Source organism: Eublepharis macularius, chromosome 17 (genome assembly GCF_028583425.1).
Source record: "Eublepharis macularius isolate TG4126 chromosome 17, MPM_Emac_v1.0, whole genome shotgun sequence".
NCBI lineage: Eukaryota > Metazoa > Chordata > Lepidosauria > Squamata > Eublepharidae > Eublepharis > Eublepharis macularius.
The window spans coordinates 575,011-599,166 of record NC_072806.1 but is presented as its reverse complement, the minus strand read 5'-3'; the positions used below and the strand labels follow the sequence as shown (position 1 = coordinate 599,166).

At 50.5% G+C, this 24,156-nt stretch overlaps 1 protein-coding gene across 6 annotated transcripts in view; it reads left to right on the top strand.

The window, feature by feature from the left end:
* EIF4G3 (eukaryotic translation initiation factor 4 gamma 3) overlaps positions 1-23,473 on the top strand; it is a 71,901-nt gene extending 48,428 nt beyond the window's left edge. For 5 of the 6 annotated variants that reach the window (XM_055001712.1, XM_055001711.1, XM_055001710.1 and 2 more), the window contains 24 exons: positions 748-833; positions 1,217-1,463; positions 1,800-1,933; positions 2,454-2,579; positions 3,145-3,255; positions 5,804-5,974; positions 6,429-6,626; positions 7,825-7,971; positions 8,199-8,435; positions 9,062-9,166; positions 9,488-9,620; positions 11,746-11,840; positions 12,122-12,215; positions 13,264-13,381; positions 14,341-14,567; positions 16,610-16,725; positions 16,963-17,135; positions 17,282-17,407; positions 17,727-17,808; positions 18,267-18,365; positions 18,795-18,941; positions 19,406-19,487; positions 20,591-20,737; positions 22,673-23,473. In XM_055001712.1, coding sequence (XP_054857687.1) covers positions 748-833; positions 1,217-1,463; positions 1,800-1,933; positions 2,454-2,579; positions 3,145-3,255; positions 5,804-5,974; positions 6,429-6,626; positions 7,825-7,971; positions 8,199-8,435; positions 9,062-9,166; positions 9,488-9,620; positions 11,746-11,840; positions 12,122-12,215; positions 13,264-13,381; positions 14,341-14,567; positions 16,610-16,725; positions 16,963-17,135; positions 17,282-17,407; positions 17,727-17,808; positions 18,267-18,365; positions 18,795-18,941; positions 19,406-19,487; positions 20,591-20,737; positions 22,673-22,854 — 3,383 coding nt within the window. In that variant the 3' untranslated portion in view covers positions 22,855-23,473. The remainder of the gene's footprint in view (positions 1-747; positions 834-1,216; positions 1,464-1,799; positions 1,934-2,453; positions 2,580-3,144; positions 3,256-5,803; positions 5,975-6,428; positions 6,627-7,824; positions 7,972-8,198; positions 8,436-9,061; positions 9,167-9,487; positions 9,621-11,745; positions 11,841-12,121; positions 12,216-13,263; positions 13,382-14,340; positions 14,568-16,609; positions 16,726-16,962; positions 17,136-17,281; positions 17,408-17,726; positions 17,809-18,266; positions 18,366-18,794; positions 18,942-19,405; positions 19,488-20,590; positions 20,738-22,672) is intronic. The other variant, XM_055001714.1, reaches the window with a different exon arrangement.
* The last annotated feature ends 683 nt before the right edge of the window (positions 23,474-24,156 follow it).

Below are 24,156 nucleotides of genomic sequence, written 5' to 3'. Positions count from 1 at the left end.
GTAAAGATCTAGAATTGTATTATGAGTATTTGTATTTGACTGGGGCTGGAGGGGGGCGGCATGCAGTTGAAGGATTGTGTGGCCCCCTTTCAGGTCTGCACTTATCCTTCCCTGACTCTCCTGTTCTGCCTTCAATGAGGAAAAAAATTATAGTTTAGCTTGTTTGGCCTCCAGAAGATCTGGATAAAATATTTTCAACTCTTCAGTGATGGTGTAAAATGCTGATATTTCTCCAGCTTTAGTTTCCCCTCCTCTCCTCCACGCTTTCTGGAACTACTGGAATATGAGAAAGAGAGCCTCACTCATAATGCAACCACGCTGTAGTATTTGACTACAGTACCAAAATCCATTGTGATTAATGGGTATCCTTGCCATGAAAAACTGCTTATGCAAGTTCAGCGCTCACTGAGTCTGTCACAGGAACTTTAGATTACTACTAACACATACCCCACCCCCACCCCCAGTATTTTTCACCTTGGAAGAGACAGCTGGGTGTTGCTGACGCTTTATGGCTTTGTCAAAAATGCTGTGAAGTTGGGCAAAGAGCTTTTCCTCCTGCTATTGCCGCAGTTGCAGTCTGGAACTGCAGTGGAAATAGCCAGTGTAGGACGTGTTCCTCTTTCCTTCGTCTTCAGGCTGGGACCATTTGCCTTTTCAGTCTGGACTTGAAATGGATTCAGACGGGCTGTCTTGTTCCATGCTTAGTTTTGATTTGGCAAGTAACATGCCTAACGGTTTGTCTTGTAGCCCAACCAGCTGTAACTGCACCAAAGACGTGGAAGAAACCAAAAGATGGGAGCCAACCTGCAGCGGAGGTGGAGGCTGAGTCAGAGGTAACGGGCATAGGGAGCCTCCCCCCCCCCCCCGACTCTGTCCACTGACTAAGGAACTTGCCTAGCCAGAGCAGCCCTGGGGCTTTCCCCAGGGAGGACAGCAGCTGAAGGTGTTAGTAGCGCCTGGGCCTCTAGGGAGGCTTCACGGCTGTTCTCACTGAAGTGTGTATTGTTGTCAGTGGGTCCTGCAACTCTTTGGGCTTTTGCGGGGACCAGGTGGAGCAGATGATGGCACCGCTTTGTAGACACGTGTAACGTGTTTTCTGTAGTGCCCTTTTAATTCCGTGTATCTTGCTGAGCTTCCCTTTGAGAACTCTTTGTTGGGTTGAGCGGCTGCTTTGCGGAAGAGGCTGTGTTAAACCCTGGGCTTGCTTATGCTGTAGCCTCAAGTGGAAGAGGAACGGAGAGGGGACAGAACGCTTGAAGAATCTGAGCTGGAGGCTGGGAGGCAGGGGAGAGATTCCCCCTTTGACCTTAAAATAACAAAAGCCTTGGAAGAAAACGGGGAGCAGGAAAGTGGGGAACCCGTCCACAATGGCTCGGAGAACGTTTTGGAGCAGGAAGGAGGCGATGGCCCAGCTGGCTGCCCCGAGAATCCCAGCGAAGCTCCAGCAGGCCAGTATAAACCAGGCAAGTTTCCTCCAGCTGTCCTGGTTTCAGAAAGCAGAGTTGCATTTCATGCATTTGTCTTAGAGAAGTCACTTCACATTCCTGGGAGCAAAGAGGCAGCCAGATAACCACTGCACCCCCCCCCTCCCAGGTCCACGTGTGGGTTCTGTTCCTGCGCCAACTTGCAGGTACCTCCAGGCTAACCCAGGAGCCCATAGTGGTTCTCTGCCTTTGGCTGAGGGGCGGGGGGGGGAGGTCATGAATCCCAGGCAGGCCCTGTGTGTGTTTGGGGGTGGGCAGTGTAGGCGCTCGCTGCAAGGGGAGACCCATCCTGAGGCCTTGTGTGTGATGCTACAGAGCAGTGGAAACCCCTGGACTCAGAAGGGAAAAAGCAGTATGACCGAGAGTTCCTCCTGGACTTCCAGTTCATGCCTGCCTGCATCCAGAAGCCAGAAGGGCTACCACCCATCAGTGACGTGGTCCTTGACAAGGTGAGGGGCCCGCGTGCCGACTCGGGCCTCAGAGACGGGGTGGGGGAGTGCTGGAGAGAGGCCAGCCTGGTCTCCGTCAAGCAGAGCCTGCCTCTCACGTTGTCTGTGGTGTGGCCTGCCGAGGAGGTGTGGCGGTGGCTGCTGCTGCTGCTGCTGCTGCTGCTGGACTTTGTCGGAACAGAGTGAGGAGAGTTGGGCTGGGCTTGCTGGCGAGACCAGGGCAGGGGTCTTCAGAGGATGATCTTTGGCTTCACTCCCTGGAATTCCAGAAAGCTGCCGTGGGCCCCCCTCCCTTTCCTCCCTCTGCTCCTGACCTGTTGGTCTTCCATGGTGTGGATCTGTGAGGCAGTGAACGCTCCCAACTCACTTAGCTTCCGTGCCTGAGCTCTGGAATCTGGCACAGCAGGAACTTAAGACTAACACGAAGGGCCACTTGGACAGCAGTGCTTTCGGGACAGGCATTGCGTCAGAAGGGGTGCCGAGTAGCTGCCCCTCACTTGGTGCTTTCTGCCCTACACAGATCAATCAGCCGAAGCTGCCTTTTCGGACTTTGGATCCTCGGATATTGGCACGGGGTCCAGATTTCACACCAGCTTTTGCTGATTTTGGAAGACAGATCCCTGGTGGACGGGCACCAGCAGCAAGTGTGAGTGGCTGGCATTGTTAGAAACCGCCTCCTCTACCGAGTCAGGAGCCCCCTTCCCCACGGCTGCCGCACACACTGTAGCTGTGCAGCAGTAAGAAAAAAACACCCAAATGGGTGGGAGGGGGGGGAAGCGAAGGGGCTCTTTGTTTTCCTTCCCTTTGTTTATCATCAATTGCTGGTTTCTGCCTCTTCCCCCCTGCTTGGCTGTTGCTTTTCACGCCTTCCTATAACTTACCCATCCCTTGTTCTGCCTTGGCTGTGATCGGCTGAAGAATAGTGCCAGTGGGGAGCCACATTGGGAACTGGCAGAGGTATGGAAGCGGCAAGCAGAGAAGGGTGCAGGCAGAGGTGCCTTCGGCTCAGAAATGCTGCTTGGGGCCTGCCGGGAGTGTTTGCTGGCGGGTCTGTTGTGGGCTTTGAAGAGGCAGTTGCTTTGAGCAGAAAACTGAGTTTCTGTGGGACTTCCGTTCCGTCCCCCACAATCGATGCCTGCCCTCTGCAGAGAGGGCACCAGAAACCAAGCTTGGCCTGTGCGTGACACTCGTCGCCTTTTGTCTCTCTTCAGGCCTGCAAAATGCAGCCCCCGCCTGGACTCCAGCCTCTTGCTCGCTGTGGCACTCCAGCGTGCCCTTTGTTGGTCTCCTCTCACCCACCACTGCGGAACCTGCCGATAGGGGTAAGCCACCCTCTCCCCCCTCCCCTTCTTCCTGCGAAGGCTTCTCCTCCCCCTTCCTCCTGAGAGAGGAGCAAAAGGCACACGCCTGTAATGGGACCAGCCGCCCGCCTTGCCTTGTACCTTCTCTAGGCAGTCTCTTCAGTGGTGGGTGGGACATCCCCAGCAGAGGGCGAGCTGGAACTTTGGCCTGAGCTGGATCCGCCCGGGGCTGCCCTTTGCAGCCCTGTGGAGAGGGGGAGATCAGGTGAGTCCTGCTTGGCCTCTTCCCGTGCGCTCGAAAGCATTCGGTGCCGAGTGTGTGTCTTCTCCTTGTGTTGCTGAATGGCAGCTTCTTCCATTGTGTCTCATGAAAGTAACAGCATTTCACCATCCTTCGTGTCCTGAAAAATAGTTACACGGGTAACGTGTGTCACTGTTTTCTAAAGAGTTCAGATGAGGCAAAATGACTGCAGTGTCTGTTGTATTAATGCAACAGATGCCAAGCCAAAGAAGCCAGGAGGGAGCTGGGACAGAATAAGAAGGTGCTCACATAAGGGGCTCCGTCTCCTGTGTGCCTCACTTTGCCACCCGAGGAGGTGGGGCTTTGCGTGTCTCCTGGTCTGCTCGGCCAGCTTCCTGTGCCGGGCTCAGAAGAGCCTGGGAGGGGCTGGTTGTGGTACTTCATCTCCAGCGAGATGTTGCCTTGCGCTGACCCTTTGGGTCCTTCCTCCAGCACTGTCCTTAGGTGCTGCTGAGTAGAGATCAAGAACAGCATGGGAAGTTTGCTTGGTAAAGAAGATGGAGAAACAGAGTTCAGTTGGTAGTGGCCAGGGGTGGTGACGGCAAGCCGTTCCTCAGCAAGCCGTGGCTTTGGTGGGCAGGCTAAGGAATAACAACAACAACAACAACATTCGATTTATATACCGCCCTTCAGGACAACTCAATGCCCACTCAGAGCGGTTTACAAAGTATGTCCTTGTTACCAGCACTGCTGCTTTATCTGTCCTTTCTGGATCCCTCAGCCTTTGTTTGGGGTGGGGAGGTATTTGTGAATTTCTTGCATTGTGCAGGGGGTTGGACTAGATGAACCCTAGAGATCCCTTCTGTTCCTATGATTCTGTGATTTCTATTATCCCCACAATAAAACACCCTGTGAAGTGGGTGGGGTAGAGAGAGCTCCAGAGAGCTGTGACTAGCCCGAGGTCACCCAGCTGGCTTCAAGCGGAGGAGTGGGGAACCAAACCCGGCTCTCCAGATTAGAGTCCTGCTGCTCTTAACCACTACACCAAGCTGGCTCTGGGAGAGAGAGCAGAAGGAAGGGTTTCTCTTCTTCCTCAGCCCTGGCATGAGGAATACCCTTTATTTCTTGGAAGCCTGTTGGAACCAGTGACAGATCAAGGAGAAGAACTGTAGCTGCTGTTGTCACAAAGTCTTTGTAGGATCATCTCTGTCCCCATTGCACAATTGTGCTGGAATAGAGGCAGTGCAGCAGAAGTTGGTTGGACCCTGCTGACCTCTGGGGTATACCCTAATGCCTGTGGCCTTTTCAGGGCTTTGAAGGAAAGAGGCTCTGCAGAAGCTGGCCCTGCATGATTCAGTCAATGCAGAGAGGGGCCTGTATCCTTGTGCCGTTGTAGCCAAGGTGGCCAAAGGGGGGTTCTGATCTGTCTCTGGCAGTGATTGCTTAGAGGCTGAATTCCTGTGGAATGAGCGTTGGGGGTCAGTCGGTGAGCTCATGCAGACCGTGTTTGACCACTCAGAGGAATGAGCTACCAGTTGGTGAGGCTTGGTGGTAGTGGGCAGACTTCAGCGCACTTAGGATCAGCTCCCACGGTGGGTGCCTGCGTTACTCCTCAAGCCACACACCACATCTTGCAGATGAATCTGGCTATGCACACTGAAGCAGGGTTTGGGACTCTCTGAGTTTTCTCACCATCGCCACTTTGTGAGTATATTTCCTGGGGCCCAGAGCCCTGGTAGGTCTGGCTGCAGCTTAGTGGCTGCTCCAGAAGCTCTTCCCATGTCCTCTTGGTTCCCTTGGTGTGGAGGGCTGTTTGATGCCCCCTTCTGTGTTTGGGCTAAGAGGTGCCGAGCAGGACGTGGCAGGAGTGCCACGTGGCTTCTTTCCAGAGGAGAAGCTGGGTGCTGCTCTTTGCAGTGGCAGCAGTCCTGTTCTCTGAAAACAGGGATGGGGGAGAGGTAGGACTGGGAACCTCTTTTCCTCAAAGGTGGGGTTATGTTTGGGGAAGCATGTTGTTTTTAACTTGCCTGAGCATCTTAGCTGGATTTTATGAGAAACCCATCGTACCATTGGATTTGTTTCACTTGTGCTATTCTTACGAAAAGGAACAGAGGCAGTTGGCAGTATTTCACGCACAAATAATTCACATGTGAGAAGGGCCTTCCCCAAATTCAGGAGTTTAGCCTGGAGACCCTCACCCTCCCTTCACTTCCCCACCATCAGGCATGGCTTGCAGATTTTCTGGCAGGCTGGCTGCTGGGCATGTAGTGTTGCAATGTGCCAGCGTTTGAAGGAATGTAATGTTTTGGGGGCTGGTTTTTGTCTTAGCTGTTGAATGTTGGCCCACGGAGATCTCAGCCAGGTCAGAGGCGAGAGCCCCGCAAGATCATCACGGTGTGTGTGAAGGAGGATGTCCACTTGAAGAAAGCTGAAAATGCCTGGAAGCCGAGCTTGAAACGTGAGGCACAAGTGGAAGATCCCGAGAGCATCAAGACCCAGGTGAGGCAGGGCGGGGGAGGGCCCTTGGGAGTCAGCCCACTTTCCCCCCCCCCTGGGATTCAAGTGGCACGGAAGGGAGGGGATACCAGACAACCTACTACCTCTTCTGAGTGTTCTTTACTTGAATATTTCTGCCTTTGGTTTTGAAAGAAAAACCCATCCTAAAGAGATGCAGAAGGGTCCTGCGTAGGCTAATGTGGCTGTGGAGTTTTGCTGTGTCTGACTGCATCTGCCTGACTGCATCTGTCTGACTGCCTGCCTGCCTGCCTGTCCCTTTCCCTTCTGGAATGCCAGCCACTGTGGGTGGAACTGTTTATTCGAGCTGCCCTTGTATGGTTTGGGGGGGGGTGTTGTGAATTCACAGTCAGCCACTCTCTGCCCTTTTCCGTGTTTCGCTCCAAGTCTCACCACATTTGGGTCTTTTCTCTTGCACTTGCTTTTCCCTTTGCTTTAGGAGCTGTTCCGCAAAGTTCGAAGTATCTTAAACAAGTTAACCCCTCAAATGTTCAATCAGCTAATGAAGCAAGTGACCGATCTGACTGTGGACACAGAAGAAAGGCTAAAAGGCGTCATTGACCTGGTGTTTGAGAAGGCCATTGATGAGCCCAGCTTCTCTGTGGCCTATGCAAACATGTGTCGATGTCTTGTCACGGTAAGGCAGGGGAGAGGAGGAGGAGAGCACCCTTAATGGGTGTTGCTGCAGGGACACTGGCAGAAAATAGTTTGGCTAAGTCCAGCAGGTGTGCGCGTGGCAGCGGAGGAACTATATTCAAGAGACACTTTTAAAAAATGTGGCTAGGGGCCCGTCTACTCAAGTGCAATTATTAATAATGCATTGTAATTGTGCTCCAATTTTTAACCGTAAGCTTATAAAGTGGCTGACGATGTTTAAAAACGTGTTTGGAACTTTCCCCCCCCCCTCCCCACTCTGTGTTCACCCCCGTTGCTGAGGGGACTTCAGTGTCCTGAGAGCCAAGCATGGAGGAGGCAGGCCCTGCTCTGCATCCGTTGTTGCAGGTCTTCCTGTCCACTCGTAGTCATGGGATTGTGAGGGGCGCTTTGTGGATTGTGACTGTCCATTTTGGTGCAGGCATAGTCAAGCAAGTGGAATGTTATGTAAATCCTGCAAGCCAGAAGGCAGAGGCAAGAAGTGAAAGGAACAAAGCAGCGGAAGGTGGAGTTGCCATGAGTGGCGTCCCTGGGCACTGAAGTTCTCTCCCAAACAACAGGAATTGTCTGTGATAGGGCTCAGGCAGGGGCACTGTGGCAAAATCCTTCTCTTCAATAAGTGAGCTGTGGCCTTGGACCTTCTTGCATGCTTGTTGGATTTTGTGGATCATTCCAAAGTATATCATGCTTTACAGGCAGTTGATCACAGTTTCCCTGATGAGCTCAAGTCAAAAGAGTGGCTGTCTAATTGCTAGACTGAGGTAGGATTTGAACTCCGTGCTGCCGGCATTTCAGCCGTGAATCCAGTGGGAAGTATGTGGTGTGGTTGTTTTCACAGGCTGCGAACTACTTAAATCATCACTGCAGATCATTTAGGGTCCTTTGCAGGTTGTTGAGCTTAACAACAAATCCTCATTCCAGGATCTCAAATATGCAGACAGCAGAGATTGATTGATAACGTGCCTCAAGATGTGCCCCCAATTCTTTCAGAGAGGAGAGACAAGTAGATAAACTTGTTGTGTGTTGCCCTTTAGCTGGGCATGATGTACTGTGCCAGAGTGAGGCAGGGGATTACGTCATGGAAGTGTGCTCTCTGTTGATGGCTGCAAGGACTGCTTAGGTGGCCTGACTTGTGTGACATTTCACTTCCCTTGTGTTTTGTGGACTTGTGTTGGGCACAGCTGAAAGTGCCCATGGCAGAGAAGCCTGGAAGCACCGTGAACTTCCGCAAGTTGTTGCTGAATCGCTGCCAGAAGGAATTTGAAAAGGACAAAGCTGATGACGACGTCTTTGAGAAGAAGCAGAAGGAACTGGAAGCTGCCACCACGGTGAGTCTCCCACGAAGCCCCTTCCGCGGAGAGCCTGTGTGTGTTTCCTCTAGTGAGAAGGGCGGGCTGCAGATATTACCAGTGTGCAGGAAGTGGCTTGTCTGGCTGATCTGTGAAATAAGAAGGCGGGCTTGTGGTGCAGAGCAGCTCTTCCAGGATTCCATGGTTGTGAAGTTGTGGGGTGGCTTCTTCAGGCCCTCTTTCACATTTCCTTTCTTGTGCTGTAGCCAGAGGAGAGGACCCGACTTCATGATGAGCTGGAAGAGGCCAAGGACAAGGCTCGCCGGCGGTCCATTGGCAACATCAAGTTCATTGGGGAGCTCTTCAAGCTGAAGATGCTGACAGAGGCCATCATGCACGACTGTGTTGTGAAGCTGCTCAAGAACCACGACGAGGAGTCCTTAGAGTGTCTCTGCCGCCTCTTGACCACCATTGGCAAAGACTTGGACTTTGAGAAAGCCAAGGTGTGAAGGGCCCGCAGTCAAGGCAGACGGGTCTGAGCGGGGAGGAGGGAGGTGGGGTGTGTGTGTGTGTGTGTGTGTGTGTGTGTGTGTGTGTGCGTGCTTTTTCTGCTGGCTTCCGAGTGGTCATGATGATCTTTCCCACTTTACCCAGGGAGACGGCTTTGCAACTTGCACCACCATAAATTAGTGAGCCTCCAGTCCGTTCCCTGTCAACTAAAATGGAGCCATCCCCTGACTCTTGTTATGTTCTCCATCAGTGGGGAAGGGATGGTTTCTCTTCTTGCGCTGCAGGCTGACATGTCCAAATAAACTTGGCATGGATTTCTAGATGCAGTAGGAGGATGGAGCCCACTCCATGCCCTGCATACTCCCTGACGAGGATGTTCTTTCAGAGGCTGGGTTTTTTTGGGGAGGGGGCGTGTGTCTCTCTGCCTGCTTTTGCTGTTGTTAAATCATGCCTCCGCGTTTAGAGTTTCCTGCCTCTTTCTAGGCAGTCATTGCGACTTGTTCTGGAGCTCGCTCGGGCGCAGGGCCAGCGCATCCCCGGAGCTCAGCAGGAGGCTCCCAGGGACGGCGCCTCCTCCGCTGTCTGGGAGAGAGTGTGATGGCCTTTCTCTGTCTTCCAGCCTCGAATGGATCAGTATTTCAACCAAATGGAGAAGATAGTGAAAGAGAGGAAAACGTCGTCTAGGATCCGGTTCATGCTTCAAGATGTCATAGATCTGAGGCAGGTGTGTGTTTGAGGGAGGCTAACAGTGGTTGCTTGGAAAGCAGGCCGGCCCCATCTCCTGCAGGCTTCTGGATCTGGGCTGTTGCCAAAGTGGGCAGGCAGGGCTTTGTAGGTGGCTCGCGCTAGGAACCTGCCTCTTGGCGTAGTTCTCCCTTCAGTGTCTGCCAGACCACCAGTTTCCCCGAGTGCCTCACTAAGAGAAGGGACGCCAGCCAGATATAAATGGGCTCCCACCAGGTCGGAGTGGCATGTGTGAGAAACACATCATTACCTGGGGTACAGAACACCTCCTCTTCAGGGCTTGTTTTGCTGTCTTTTGTAGTGTAACTGGATATCACGGAGGGCAGATCAAGGCCCCAAGACAATAGAGCAGATTCATGAAGAAGCAAAAATTGAAGAGCAGGAAGAACAACGGAAAGTCCAGCAGTTGATGACCAAAGAGAAGAGAAGGCCTGGTAGGCCCCTGCCTTCACCTTTCCTGTCCAGGGTCCTTTGTGGTGCATCTGCGAGTGCACACGCCAGGCCTTTAATCTGCGTGCCTTGGCAGTACCAAAATCAACAAGAGTCCAGTAGCACCTTTAAGACTAACCAATTTTATTGTAGCATAAGCTTTCGAGAACCACAGCTCTCTTCGTCAGATGCATGGTACAGAAACTGGTCAAATATAGAAGAGGAGGGGGGAGAAGGGGAGGAGAGAGAAGATGCAGTTAGGGCGGGGGGAGGGAGGGTGCAACCAAAACATTCCTTTGCTAGTAAATGTAAACATCTCCTCTTGGTGTGGAGATCAGTTGGCTTGTGTGAGGCTTCAAAGGAGTTTGCTGTGTTGGTTTGTAGCAGCAGAACAACCAGACCGTCCAATTCCTATGTAGTATAAGCCTTCGATAACCACAGCTCTCCCCGTCAGATGCATCTGACAAAGAGAACTGTGGTCCCCGGAAGCCCACGCCAGGCGCCACTGGGCTCCCCCAGACCACGCCTCTGTAAAGGGAATCTGTTACCTGTGATAATGTGATAACCATTCATAGTCCCTATTCAGTCCCAACTTGACAGAGTCAAATTTACATATGAATTCCAATTCAGCAGCTTCCCCTTGGATTTTGTTTGTGAAAGGTTTCTGTTGAACTACAGCAACCTTTAAGTCTTTGATGGAATGTCCTGGTAGATTGAAGTGTTCTCCCACTGGTTTCTTGGATGTTTCCATTTCTAATGTCAGATTTGTGTCCATTTATTCTTTTGCGTAGAGGTTGGCTGGTTTGTCCAATGTACAGAGCAGAAGGACATTGTTGGCACATGAGGGCATATATCAGATTGGAGGATGAGCAGCTGTAAGAGCCAGAGACAGTGTAGTTGATGCCATTGGGTCCTGTAATTGTATTCCCTGGGTAGATACAGGGGCAGAGCTGGCATCTGGGTCTGTTGCAGGGCCTGGTACCTGTGCTGGTGGCCCTGCTGGCCGATTCATGGTTGTGAGTGAGAAGTCGTTTAAGATTGGGGGGCTGTCTGTAGGCAAGGAAAGGTCTTCCACCCAGGGCTTCTGAGAGAGTGGTATCATTTTCCAGAATGGGTTGTAGCTCACTGATGATACGTTGGATGGGTTTGAGCTGGGAGCTATAGGTGACCACCAGTGGTGTTCTGTTGTTAGTTCCTTTAGGTTTGTCCTGGAGCAGGCTGTTTCTGGGTACTAGTCTGGCCCTGTTGATTTGTTTCCTCACTTCATTTGGTGGGTACTGTAGCCCCAAAAATGCTTGTTGTAAATCTCTTAAGTGTGAGTCTCGGTCGAGAGTATTGGAGCAGATACGGTTGTAACGTAAGGCTTGGCTGTAGACAATAGGCCGAGTGGTATGTTTAGGGTGGTAGCTGGAGGCATGTAGATATGAGTATCGGTCTGTTGGTTTCCGGTATAAGGTGGTGTTTATTCGTCCATTATGTAGTTGTACAGTGGTGTCCAGGAAGTGTACCTGTTGTGTAGAGTGGTCCAGGCTTAGGTTGATAGTAGGGTGAAAGTTATTGAAGTCCTGATGAAATCTCTCAAGGGCTTCCTTCCCATGGGAAGGAAGTAATACTATACTTGGCAGTACCAGTAATACTATGCTGGAGCGCACTCTCACCTGTGTGGTGTTCACATGCCATGAAAATTAGTTTTGCTTTGTTTCAGATAGATTTCCTCTCTGCTCGGCTTTATGCTTATTTAAAATTTACTGCTACCATTCCCTATTGTATTCTTTTCCCTGAATGTCTGAAATGTTGTTAATTGTACTTTGCTCAGTGAATCTCTTCACGGTTGATTATATTGCATTTTCACTTGCGGTATATAATCTGCCTTGGATCTCAGTGAGAAAGACAGACCATAAATAACAACAACAACAGCAACAACAACAACAACATTGGGACTCGGGGGCCTGTGGAGCTGGATAGGCCAGAGGGGGCTGTCGAGCCACAGTGGGCAGGTGTGCGCATAGAGATCCACCTGGAAAGACGGCAAATTAACCCTGTCTCCAGAAGCTGTCGCACGGGGGCTGTTCCTGAGCTTCCATTGTTGGCAGTTACAAGGATGGTCCATCTGCTTGTTTGTTTTTTCAGGTGTCCAGAGGGTGGAGGAGGGTGGCTGGAACACTGTGCAGGGGGCAAAAAATAGCCGCGTGCTGGACCCCACCAAGTTCCTTAAAATCACGAAGGTATGTATTCAGGGCAAGAGGCCCCACTGGAGTGACAGCTGAGAAGCCACGGGGTTGGCCCTGCCTCGGGGGGGGGGGTTTCTTGCTCCTCCCGCCCTGGAAGGAAGCTGTTTTTCATACCTGCTCGGTCGCTCGGCACTGCCATTTGAGACCCGATGCCTTCAAGAGGTTATTGTGGAGTGGGCAGCTCTCCTTGACTGACAGCCAGAAGAGGTTCCAGCCTCTTGCCCCTCCCCTGGCCCGGGCAGGCTCTGCATGATTTGTCCCCATGTGTATTGCAGCCCACAATAGATGAGAAGATCCAGCTTGTGCCTAAAGCCCAGTTGGGCAGCTGGGGAAAAGGCAGCAGCGGTGGAGCGAAGGCCAGTGAGATTGGTAAGTACAAAGCTCCCCTTCCTGTCTGCTTGGTGCTTAGCTCACAGCCTCTGCCGGGGGAAGCACTGAGTCCCCCTGCTGGTCAGCAGGCAGACTTTCAGTTGTGGGCATGCTTTTGAAGAATAAAGTCAAAATTTTGCTCCAAAATTGCCTGAAATCAGGCATGTGGCCAAGTTTCAGGACCTGCAGAATCGATGCCACTGAAGTCAGTCTGCGTGTGCATGTTTGTTTTACCATTACACTTTGTGCTTCTTTAGTTTGAACCCCCCCCCCCAAAGTGCTCAGCCAATCCTGTCACTTCTGAGCTCTCATCAAATGTTGCTTGCCCAGTGTTGAGCCTGTTCTCCCAGTTGTAAAGCCTAGAAAGTTGCTTTTTGCATGTACTTTTAAAATGAAAACTCGGGTTCTTAGGTTTGACTTGGATCTCATAAATGAATCTCTTTGCTTGTAATGATTAGCTTTAATGCTTGTGTAAGCCTTCTCTCACACAAGATTCTGTGCTTCGTGATGTAGGTCTTCAGTCTAAACTCCAGTTAGTGGAAAGTTCTGAGGGTTGAAGTCTTGGGATTCTTAACCAGGATTAAATGGAGTTAAGAATCTTAGTTACTGGCATTTTAAAAAAAAAACCCTGGTAGTGAAAGCCTCTGCATTTGGGTGTCACTACAGCATGTTGTTCAAGTGTTGTGTGAGCTTCAGAGCTGGCCAGATTCATGCCTGTCCTGTCACCTGGTTGGATTGCTGGATTGCTAGCACCTGCTTCTTTTCTACACTGACCTGGGATTCTGTAATCCACTTGAGCCTGGCCGTAGAATTCACTACTCAGCTGGCACTCGGGGGCTCCCTGTGAGGCCGGTGATCTGGGCCCCCAAATATTTCCCATTCTGTGTTTGTGGGTTGCCGTGCCCCTGAGGGGCTCCAAACAAACCCTGCTTGTGAGAGGATTCCCCATGCCCAGAGTTCAGTAAGTGGAAGTGGCAGGTTGTGCCCCAGAGCAGGAGCTGGTTGATGCCACGAGGCGGCTGTCACTCTCCCCAACATCCTCTTGCAGATTCCTTACGACCAAGTGCCACTAGTTTGAACCGATTCTCTGCACTGCAGCCTCCCGTGTCATCTGTGTCAACTTCAGTCACCTCATCAGAGCTGGACTCTCGCAGGGCCTTAACTAGGTAAGCATTAGGCAGCCTCCTGCAGCTCCTCTGGCACTTGCTTTTAAAGATGTCTGTCAGCAGCAGTGGGGCCTCCAGAGTGGTGAACGCGGGGGGGGGGGGGCAGGGTTCATCCACCCACGCACACCTTCGTAAGCAGCACGGTTAGTGTGTCGCGCGTTGAGGGACAATGTGGGGCGTTTCACCTGCATGGTCCAGGCTGGCATTTCTTTTTTTTTTTTTTTTTTTTTTTTTTTTAGTTTCAAAAATTTTTTATTGAAAGTGTAACAAGTAACAAGATCAACAGTAAATGCGTAGAAAAAAGATGACATCATACGTAACAATGTTCGGATACAACAATACATAAACATCAAAACACTAACCGTTGGCAATATTCAAGTGTGCAAATATTATACATAATCAACAGGAGTCTAATACAGTGTTAAGCAAGCTAATTATAACAGCATCGGGAGAATCATGTACAGGCACATCCATTATGTCGCAGAGTAAATCCATATTTCAAATTTCGGGGTTTATAATCGCGTAGTGAGGTAGCTTAGAGATCAGCCATTCATTCTGAGATAAAAATTCCAGGAAAGGGTACCATTGTGCGTAAAATTGTGTAGGTTTGGAGGGGTTATGCAATGCTCGAATTCTGTCTGTGATCTTTTCCATCATAAGGTGGTCCCACACCACTCTATACCATATGTCAAGAGTGGGAGGGAATCGCGATTTCCACCTGAGTGCAATTGCAGCCTTTGCAGCTGCTAGGAGAGTTCTGACCAATGCCTTCCGCAGATGGGGAATATCTAGAGCTGGCATTTCTGATCAGCTCTCAGGCCAGTTGTGTAGAGGCACCGGGCCCCTGTGCTTAACGGTTACTTGCAGTTCACAGTAGACGTTGGTCTGTGTACATATGATCGCTTTTTAGCAGTGATGATGGTAAGAAACGTGCCTGTAAAAGGTCTTTTCTCCCGCAGGCGTGGGAGCTCAGGCAGGGAGAAGAATGACAAGCTGATGTCCTCTGCTGTTACCCGGCCCAGCACGTTCCTGCGGGGCGGCAGCAGCAAAGAGCTACTTCTGGACAACCAGGCCCAAGAGGAGCAGCGGAGGGAGATGCTGGAGACGGTGAAGCAGTTAACGGGCGGCCTGGAGAGCGACCGCAATAGCACTGAGGCAGACAGTAGGAGCAGAGCCAAGGAAGTGGGTGAGTTCCTGTCCTGCTTGCGACCCCGGGAGCCCTGCCTGGAGCTCTTGCCTACGGTGACGTCCTCGTTGACGTGCGGCTGCTGCTGCTGCTGCTTCTGAGCTGAACCGGAGACCTGGTCGGCCACAGCGCCTGTTCCGTCCGTCTTTGGGGCAGAGCACCCCAGAGGGGGATCCAGCTGCTTTGGTTGCCCTTGTCTGAAAAGTGTTTCTGGTGAGGCAGGTGTTGGATGGGGTTCATCGGGCTGTCCCTTGCGGGTTTTCATATTCTTGACCATTTTAGCTGCCAGCAGGATTTTGGAAAGTGAGCAGTGTAAAATTAAAGCAGTTAAGCTCAGAGAAGAATACCTGAACACACTGGCAGTGTAGTGGTTAGCGTTGTGGCTGGTGTGATATAATGGTTAGTGCATCAGATGGGGAGCCGGCGCGACTGGGTCCAAATCCCTTGTGTAACCCTGGAAGCCCACCAAGTGACCTGGGGGCCCATCACAATCTCTCGGGCTAATCTACCATCACAATTGAGGATTGAGTGGAGAAGGGAAACTATGTGAAAAGCCACTTTGAATCCTCGATCAGGGAGAAAAGCAGGATATAAATTAAAAAAAACAGCTGGACTTGTTTAAAGTTATTCAAAGCTGGGAGGCCCTCTCCGTGCTGGGGATCCCCTGGCCCCCGTCCTTGGCCCTCTCTTCACATACTGTCCTTGGGTGGGCCTTTCCCCATTCCTGGGGCTTTGAGTATGTCCAGTATGCTGATGACTCCCCAGCTCTCTCCCTGAATGTTCTCCTGCCTGCCAGTCTGGCCCCTCCGGTTGACTTCCATTTGGATGCCTTCTTGTCACCTCAGAGACTGAACTTGGCCTTGTTCTTATTTTTTCTGCCTTATCCTCCATGTCAGTTGACAGTGCCCCAGTCTACCCTGGAAAGCAAGTGCAAAGCCCTGGCTGGAGGATGGACCCATCCACCCCTTGCCTCGTGCTGCTCTGCCACCACGTCTTTGCCTTCTCTTGACAACGTAGCCAAAGTGCAGCCCCTCCTCCCTGTCCCCCAGGCAAAAGCAGCCCTTTTGGTGGCCTCTCACCTGGACTCCTGCAGCCTCTTTCTTCTACGGCCTTACGCTGTTACGCTTCCTTCCCCCTCCCCTCCAGTCCTCGGCTATCAAAATCATTTTCCTTGCTGTCACTCAGACCACATGACAGCTCTCTTTATGCAGCGTCTCCCTGTCCACACCCAGACTAAGCCCAGACACCTTGTCCAGGGTCACCCATCCCATTTCTCCACCCTTGTGTCTTGCTGACATTCCCTCCACCACCCCTTTGCTATCTAAATGTCTTCCACTCCTTCAAGCTGTTCTGTCCCTCCTTCATGAAATTGCTTCTCAGAACACTTGTGTGAGATGGCAGCACCTCTTGCTCCCTTCAAATCCTCCTTCAAAAATCACTTTTCTCGTGAAGTTCCGGGCACAGCTGATCCCCTAGTAAAAGTGAGCCCATGTGGCCAGTAGGAACCCCAGAGTATTATTCCCATACTTGTGGTCCTCTTCAGAGGCCTTGCCTTGGTTGCAGCTTAAGGAGGAGCTTTCTCGGTCACGGCACGAGCGCTTTAGGGAGACTCGCCTGTCCCCTTGTGCCATTGTCGTAGCCTTCTGCCAGGAGGCAAAGACCTTTTCCTTTCATTTGGCATATACCCAGTAAACTATTATTGGCCCTCTGCATTGTTTGTATGAGTGTGTGTTTGTTTATATGTGTATATTATAGTTTTAATTGTATTTATATATACATTTTAAAGGTTATTTTAATGTTTTACTTGTTCACCATATTTGGGTGAGGGTTGCATTTTGGGTGAGAAGGCAGCATATAAATGTTTACAATAAATAAATTCCTCACCTCCATGTCAAATTTTAGATTGTAAGCTTCTTGGGGAAGGGACTGGTCACCTTGTGTTCTGAGATGAGGCTGTAAGGAGAAATCAAATGGTCCATTATCAGGAAAAATGCTCCTGCCTCGTGTCTCTGTGTTAATTTTTCCTTTAACTATCTCAAAAGCCAAGCCTGAAATTCCCACCTACCTTGCCCAAGACAAGCCTGCCCTATCAGAGGAGGAAGTGGAGAGAAAGTGCAGATCGATCATTGATGAATTCTTGCACATTAATGATTATAAGGCAAGTGGAACAGCAGCCCTGAGTAGGGCCTTCATAACAGACTGTGTCCATCCCGAGTGTAGCTTTTGGGCAGGGAGCAGGGTGGATTTCGCCATAGGGAAATGGGTCAGTTTACCCTGAGGGTGGCATTCTGGCAGGCTTGTGCTAGTCTGCCATCTTGCTAGTCTGGAGGTTGAGGTGAGCTACAGAGACTCCAGGAAGCCTACATCTGTGTAACTCCTTATGTTGCCCGCACAGGAAGCAATGCAGTGTGTGGAGGAGTTGAGTGTGCCAGGTGTGCTGCCTGTTTTCGTGCAAGTAGGAGTGGAATCCACCCTTGAGAGGAGTCAGATTACCAGAGATCACATGGGCCAGCTGCTGTATCAGCTGGTGCAGTCGGAAAAGCTGAGCAAGGAGGACTTCTTCAAGGGGTTGGTAGTCTGCCAGGGAAAGAAGAACCATCTCTGGGTATTCTCTTCTCTCTTATCTGTGGGAGCTAACTAGACTCAGACACACAGAAATGTCCAGGGGTCTCCCTGACGGCACATGGATTGACTCGGGTGGCTTTCTTCTGTAGGTTCGCAGACACCTTAGAAACAGCGGACGACATGGCGATTGATATCCCACACATTTGGTTGTACTTGGCCGAACTGGTGACGCCTATGTTAAAAGAAGGGGGAATCTCTATGAGAGAACTTCTGATGTAAGCAGGGCTCTTCCGTTGGGGGTAGTGGGGAAGCCAGCACTAGCTGTAGCTGACGAGACAGGAGAGCTGCCGCCGCCGCCGCCACCATGGGAAGAAGGGGGGCAGTGTTGAGAGAGACTTGCTGTGGGTTTCTAGCTGCCTGACTGTTGCTGATCAGACCAGGAGAGGTGATCATGCAGGTGGTGGCGGCCGGCTGAGTGGGCCGCATACCAGTCCTCCTCTGCAGCTCCTGAGCCAAGAAATTCAGGCAGTGCCTCAAGAAGTCTTTTGTGGGAATTGGTAAAGCCAGTTGCTGTTTGTTGCTGTTCCATTGCAGAGAATTTAGCAAGCCGTTGCTTCCAGTGGGAAGAGCTGGAACCTTACTTTCTGAAATCCTGCACCTTCTATGCAAACAAATGGTGAGTGTGCCAGCTGCCACTCTCAGGTCTTTGCATGTACATGAAAGGGAGCTGTGAATCCTGGGAAGGTGATACTGTGGGGGAGCCAAAAGTTTCCTTGGTTCAGGCTTGTAAGTTGAAGGCAGCTTTTACAGAAGTAGTTTTGAAGTCTGCTTGGGCTGCTTCAGCAGCAGGAGTCTCACCAAGAAGCCTCTCCTTCAGATTCTTGCAAGCATTGGGCTCCCAGAGAGAAATCTCCTTTTCCCTTCGTCCCAGAGCAAGCCAGTAGGCCTGAGTACTTTCCCCCTCTTGGAGGAAGGCCTTTGCTTGGCTAACGCTGCCGGTATCACAACACAGTGCATTCCCTGGCGGGTGCCAAGTCCTCTGGGGAGTAGTAGCACAGTAACTACTGAAAACAGCTCCCCCCCCCCCTGCACCCTCTTCCCTCTTTCACAGCCAAACTGCCTGTTGTGTTCTAGAGCCATAAGAAAGTGGCAGCCTTATGGAAGGAGGCTGGCCTCAGCTGGAAAGACTTCTTACCAGAAGGGGAAGATGTCCACACATTTCTTGCGGAGCAGGTGTGTTGGGGTGTGGGCTCTGAGCAGCACTGGGAGGTTCACTGGGCAAAACACTGGGTAGAAGAAGGAGGCAGATTCTAAGAATAGGGTTTGCTCTGCCTGCACACGCACACAGCTGAAGAACAAAAAGTTTTAACCTGGTCCCTAAGACTCAGCAGGATTGGCTGCAGGTGAATACTTGTGGGAGGGAGTCCCACAGACTTATATGCCACCATAGCACAGTGAGAAGAGCAGCTCTTTGGTGGAAGGTCTTAACGGGCAGGAATGAGTGTGGCCCTTTAAAGAACCCTGACCCTCCCAGGGGACACTCCCCATTGTCGAGGCTCAGCTGTGACCTGCATCTTAATGAGGGGAGGGACCGCAAGGGTCCAGCAGAGGACCAATGGAAAGCCCTGTTTTTGCTGAAGCTGTTCCTCCCCCTCACTGCAGAAGTTGGACTTCACAGAGACAGACAGTTACAGTTCCTTGGAGGCACTTTCCAAGAAAGAACTCCCTGCTGAAGAGCTGAACAGACAGCTGGAAAAACTCATTATGGAGGACAAGGCGAATGATGAGCAGATCTTTGACTGGGTGGAGGTACAGGGTCCCTTTGCCGGCTATCGTTGGGTGTGACACGGTCTAGCTCATCTCTGGCACGTCCTGCAGCAGCCCGTGAAAATGTCCGTGAGGCTGTTGAAAGCCAGGAGCTGCCTTCAGGTTCTTCCATGACTCCCAGTACCTGCCTCTTATTTCCAGGCCAGGGGCGTGCTGAAGCGGTCCTCCGTGTGGCCTGGAGGGGCTGCATCTAACGCCTCAGAGATGGCTGCGATCCCAGGTCACTCGCTTTAAGCCCCGGCTTTGAGTGCCATTTTGAGTGACTGCTTAGGCAGGCGTGCTCCCACGGAAGGAAGGACGGATGCCGGCCTGCCTCCTGAAACTCCTTTGGAGAAGCAGCAAGGATGCTTCACCAGCTGCCTTCAGGGGGCTCTCTGGGTACAGGCGCTCTCCTGTGGCCAGCCCATTTCTAACTGTTGCAGTTAACTTTTTGCTCTTCTTTTCAGGCAAATCTAGATGAAAGCCAGATGAGTTCACCTACATTCCTTAGAGCTTTAATGACAGCAGTTTGTAAAGCAGCTATTATAGGTGAGTAATGTGCATAAAGAAAGACTCCAGCAGATGGTGATGCAGAGGGCCAAGCTGGGCCAGATATTTGGGGAACCCCAATCCAACTTAATTGTGTCACTGTCAGACATTACACGTGGGAAACGAGGTTCCCCAAAGGACCACCAGACAGGGGGAGGGAGAAGGGTTCCAGCCGCCCACTCCTGGCCCCTCCTATGCTGCAGTCCGGATCCAAATTGGCCTGCGAGTGCTTGGGAACTGCGGGTAAGGACCAGCAGTGGTCCCCAAACATTACCTCTCGTTTGGCCCTGAGTCACAGATTAGAATGGCTGGCACAGGCCTGGCTTCTGCCCCAGGGGACTTGGGGGAACTTCCATGTCCTCCTCCTCTTTGGGTCTAATCTGCAGGGCCTGAAGTCATCTGCAGATGGACAAGGAACACTCGCTACAGCAAGTTTTTTATCTTCATCCAGAATTATTTAGTTGGGAAGCATCATGGCTTGACTCAATCAAAGAAGCCACGTCCTTCAGTCTGCAGGATCTGAGCAAGACTGTTAATGATAGGACGTTTTGGAGGTCTTTATAGGGTCGCCATAGGTCGGAGGCAACTTGACGGCAAATAAGACACACACACACACACACACACATCAAGTGGTAATTTTCCCCACAGCAGTTCTCGGTGTTCATTTTGGGAAAATGCCTTGGAATTCCACCATCCTTTTGTTCAGGAACGTGCTTTCTTGCTTTTCATTTTCTGGGTCGTGAAGGTCACCATGTCATTTGGTGTACATGGGAGTCTTCCTGTGGTAGGACAGGTATTTTGCTGATGGAGAATAGATGCTGTTGTCATTTCAGCAGCTCAGTAAAGTTGAGAACTGAGCCTGCATTTTCAGTTTCTAAGCGTGCATACAGATTGCTCCGGTTGCTTGCATGTGTACCTGAACGCAGGTTGGGACAGCAGCTCCTCTCTCTCAGAACATCTCATTTTTGGCTTGGCGGTTGCGTGGTCAGCACAGACTAGCAAAAGCGTTGCCTTCTTCTGCAGCTGCCCTGTCTCTGTAGGCACGCCCAGCCTGCCTTCCCCCCAGCCTCAGGCTGATGCTTGGCTCTTCTTTTTCTTTCCAGCGGATAGTTCTAGCTTGCGAGTGGACACTGGTGTTATCAAGCAGAGAGTGCCGATCTTACTTAAGTACCTAGACTCGGACACAGAGAAGGAACTACAAGCACTTTACGCACTACAAGCATCAATAGTAAAACTTGAGCAGCCTCCTAGTAAGTGTGCCACATGTTTGCCTGCCTTTGTTGCTTGGCCTTTGCAGTCAGCTTTGTGTAGTGTGGGCAGGTGTCTGTTTTGCTGCTGGCTGTGTGAGCACCTCCGGCTGTAGGGCTGACCTATACTGTGTTGATTCAAATAGCATCATTCTGCTTCTGTTAGTCGTCGAGAGGGGTGAGGGTTTGCTGGAAACCTAGCCTTGTGGGTCTCACCAGGTATTGTCCTCAGATTCTAAAAGAATAATTTTTTTTAAATCAGATTCTCAGAATATGGGATTTTGCCCTGAGAACTGGCAAATTCTCTATCAGTAATGTGGAAAGCATTCCTGAGCTGATTATTTCATGTGCTTGCTCTAAGGGCAGTGCCAGAGAAATTCTGAGACAACCTATTCAGTTTGGTGAGGAGAGTTGCGCCCTCCCCCCCGCCCGTTCCACCCTTGCCGGCTCCACAGAGAAAGGGTAATTTGGACCCTTGCTCCTTCTGTGTTTTAACATTGAGCAAAAACCCTGGAAATGTGTCAGAAAGGAGTTAGGTTTTTGACACTCAGTAGAGTCATCCTTTCTCCAATCTCAATTTAATGGGAAGAAAAGGATCTGGGCCGTTCCTGAAACGAGACCCTAAAGCCACCTTCAAAGAAGGGGACGGGCTTTCTGTGCTTTAGCTTTATTGAGCCAGCCATCACTCCTCGTTCAGACAACATCTGGAGGGACACAAGAACGGACAGACAACTCAAGCCATGGCGTCTACTCGAGCTCGAGAGTGCATTTCTCTCTCTGTCCTTCGAAAAGGATGTGGACAAATTGGAACGGGTGCAGAGAAGAGCAACCAGGATGGTCAGGGACTTGGAGAGCTGCAAAGACTGAGGGACCTGGGAATGTTCAGTTTGGAAAAGAGGGCGTTGAGGGGAGACAGGATGGCTCTCTTGAAGTATTTAAGCGGCTGTCACGTAGGGGAGGGAAAGGAGCTGTTCCTCTTGGCAGCTGAAAACAGGACTTGAAACAGTAGGTTTAAACAGGGCTTTTTTCTGGGGAAAGAGGTGGTGGAACTCAGTTGGGTTGCCCTTGGAGAAAATGGTCACATGGCTGCTGGCCCCGCCCCCTGATCTCCGGACAGAGGGGAGTTGAGATTGCCCTCTGCACCGCTCAGCAGCACGGAGGGCAATCTCAACTCCCCTCTGCCTGGAGATCAGGGGGCAGGGCCAGCAGCCATGTGACCATTTTCAAGAGGTTCCGGAACTCCATTCCACCACGTTCCAGCTGAAAAAAAGCCCTGGGTTTAAACTACAGGAAGGAAGGTGCCAGCTGGGCATTAGGAAAAACTTTTTCTCATTAAAGAGTCGTTCAGCAGTAGAATTACGACTGCCTGGGGATGTGGTGGGCTCCACCTCCTTGGCCGCCTTCAAGGAGCAGTTGGGCCCATACTTATGCTTCAGGGTGTTCCTGCATTGGGCAGGGGGTTGGACTAGATGGTCTGTAAGGACCCTTCCAACTCTGCGATTCTATCTGATGTTGAGGGTCTGGCTTCTCTTGTGCTCAAAAAGTTCAGAGCGCAGAATGGGATGCCAGCAGAATCTGCACAAGCCATTCAAGTTCCCAGCCCCGGGAAGCTCTCTGAGTGAGCTTTTGAGGCAGCTCTTGGCTCTCCTTCATGGAAGGTATTAAAAGACTGAACACCTTCACTGTCTGGGTGGGGTTCCCTTCCTTACATTTGCAGTTACGCAAGTCATTTTTTGAACTGAGCGTGTGAGCTGCTCCTGAGGGTTGAGTCCTGCATTGCGTATAGACAGTCCCAGGTTTGTTCTCTCGCATTTCCATGTGGGGTCACTAAAGATTCTTTTTCTGTACAAAGAACTGCTACAGTTTGGAGCAGACAATCCTTAAGTAGATGAACCAGCCAAAGTACGCTATTCAGGGAATGTTCTTCTCTTCCTGCAGATTTGTTACGGATGTTTTTTGATTGCCTGTACGATGAAGAAGTGATATCAGAGGATGCCTTCTACAAATGGGAAAGCAGCAAAGACCCATCAGAGCAGAGCGGGAAAGGTGTAGCGCTTAAATCGGTCACAGCATTCTTTACATGGCTGCGAGAAGCTGAAGAGGAATCGGAGGATAATTAAAAACTGAATACAAAAAACAAAACAAAAAACAATTTAAGTATTTTTTTAAAAAAAAGTTTCATGTCTTCGCCAATCACAGTGCAGCAAGGCCAATTCTCGCGCAGAAACCCCCCCTTCTCCCACATATGCACGAGTGGGAGAGGGAGAAAAATAGATACAAAAGCAACAGGCGATCATGGAGGACGAAAAAGTACTTGAAAAGTCAAGTCCACTTCAAACCTGAGGGCAGGAGCACTAAACCAAAATACATCTATTATTTATAGAAAATATTTTCTGTTTTAATCTTTTTCCTTTTTAAACAAGGACTCATACTTTAAAAAGAAACAAATCTGTTTAGGAAAAAAGTGAGAACTCTTAATTTATTATTTTAAGAACTGCAAATGTCAGTGTAATTTTAAAATTTGCAGTTTCTGTAACAAATTGTAAAATAGACAAAAAAGCAGAGAAATTAATTTCCCTCCCATTCAGATCCACCTCAGTTTTGTTTCAAAGCACGGTAGCTGTGTAATAAATTCTAAAAGGGGTGGGAATGAGCTAGACGAGGGGGGTGAACTGTTCAGAAGCGGTCCTCGGATCTTTCTGCCTGCCTCTCAGCTTGCTTCCAAAAGAAAAAAGAAAAGAAACAAAGCGTGGCATTGGAACCGAAGGAGCCTGTTTGATGAGAAAACATCTGTGGACCAGACTGCTTGGAATACCTGCCTCAATGCAACAAGTGCTACCTTGGAGAAAGAGGAATTAGTAGCGATCCTTTCAGAATCTCTAGCGCAACTTTAAGGCTTGTAAATACATAGAACAAATATTTAAAAAAGAAATTGACTCCGTACTATTTCTTTTCACTTTCAAAATATAAAGAACAAAATAAAGACAAATCCTTGCAAGTTTAAAAGAAAAGAAAGTGGCTTCTCTTTTAACAGCCGTGGAATTTGCTGCCCTTCCCCTTTCAGCCATGGGTTGGCCTCTGTATGAGAAGGGCGTCTGATCCAGGTATGATCCAGATATCACGTAGGAGCAGTGAGTAAAAGGGAAGGGGACGGGGGTTGCTGTATGCAACAGGCTGGATTTTGTGTCCATCCTTTGTGCGTGATCAGAGAAAACCATACTTTTCACCTCTCTGCTCTGCTGAAAAGGGTGAATCTGTGCCTTTGTTCTGTCCCCTTCCTCTTCCTCCCTCCCTCCACCCAATGCTGTTCTTCTGGGCCTTGCTTTTCCTTCAAAGGTGGAAGGAGTGTGTTGTCCTAGTTCATGTTGACATGCTTGCCGGGGGGGGGGGGGGGCTTATGCAGCGGAGAAGTGGGCTGCTCT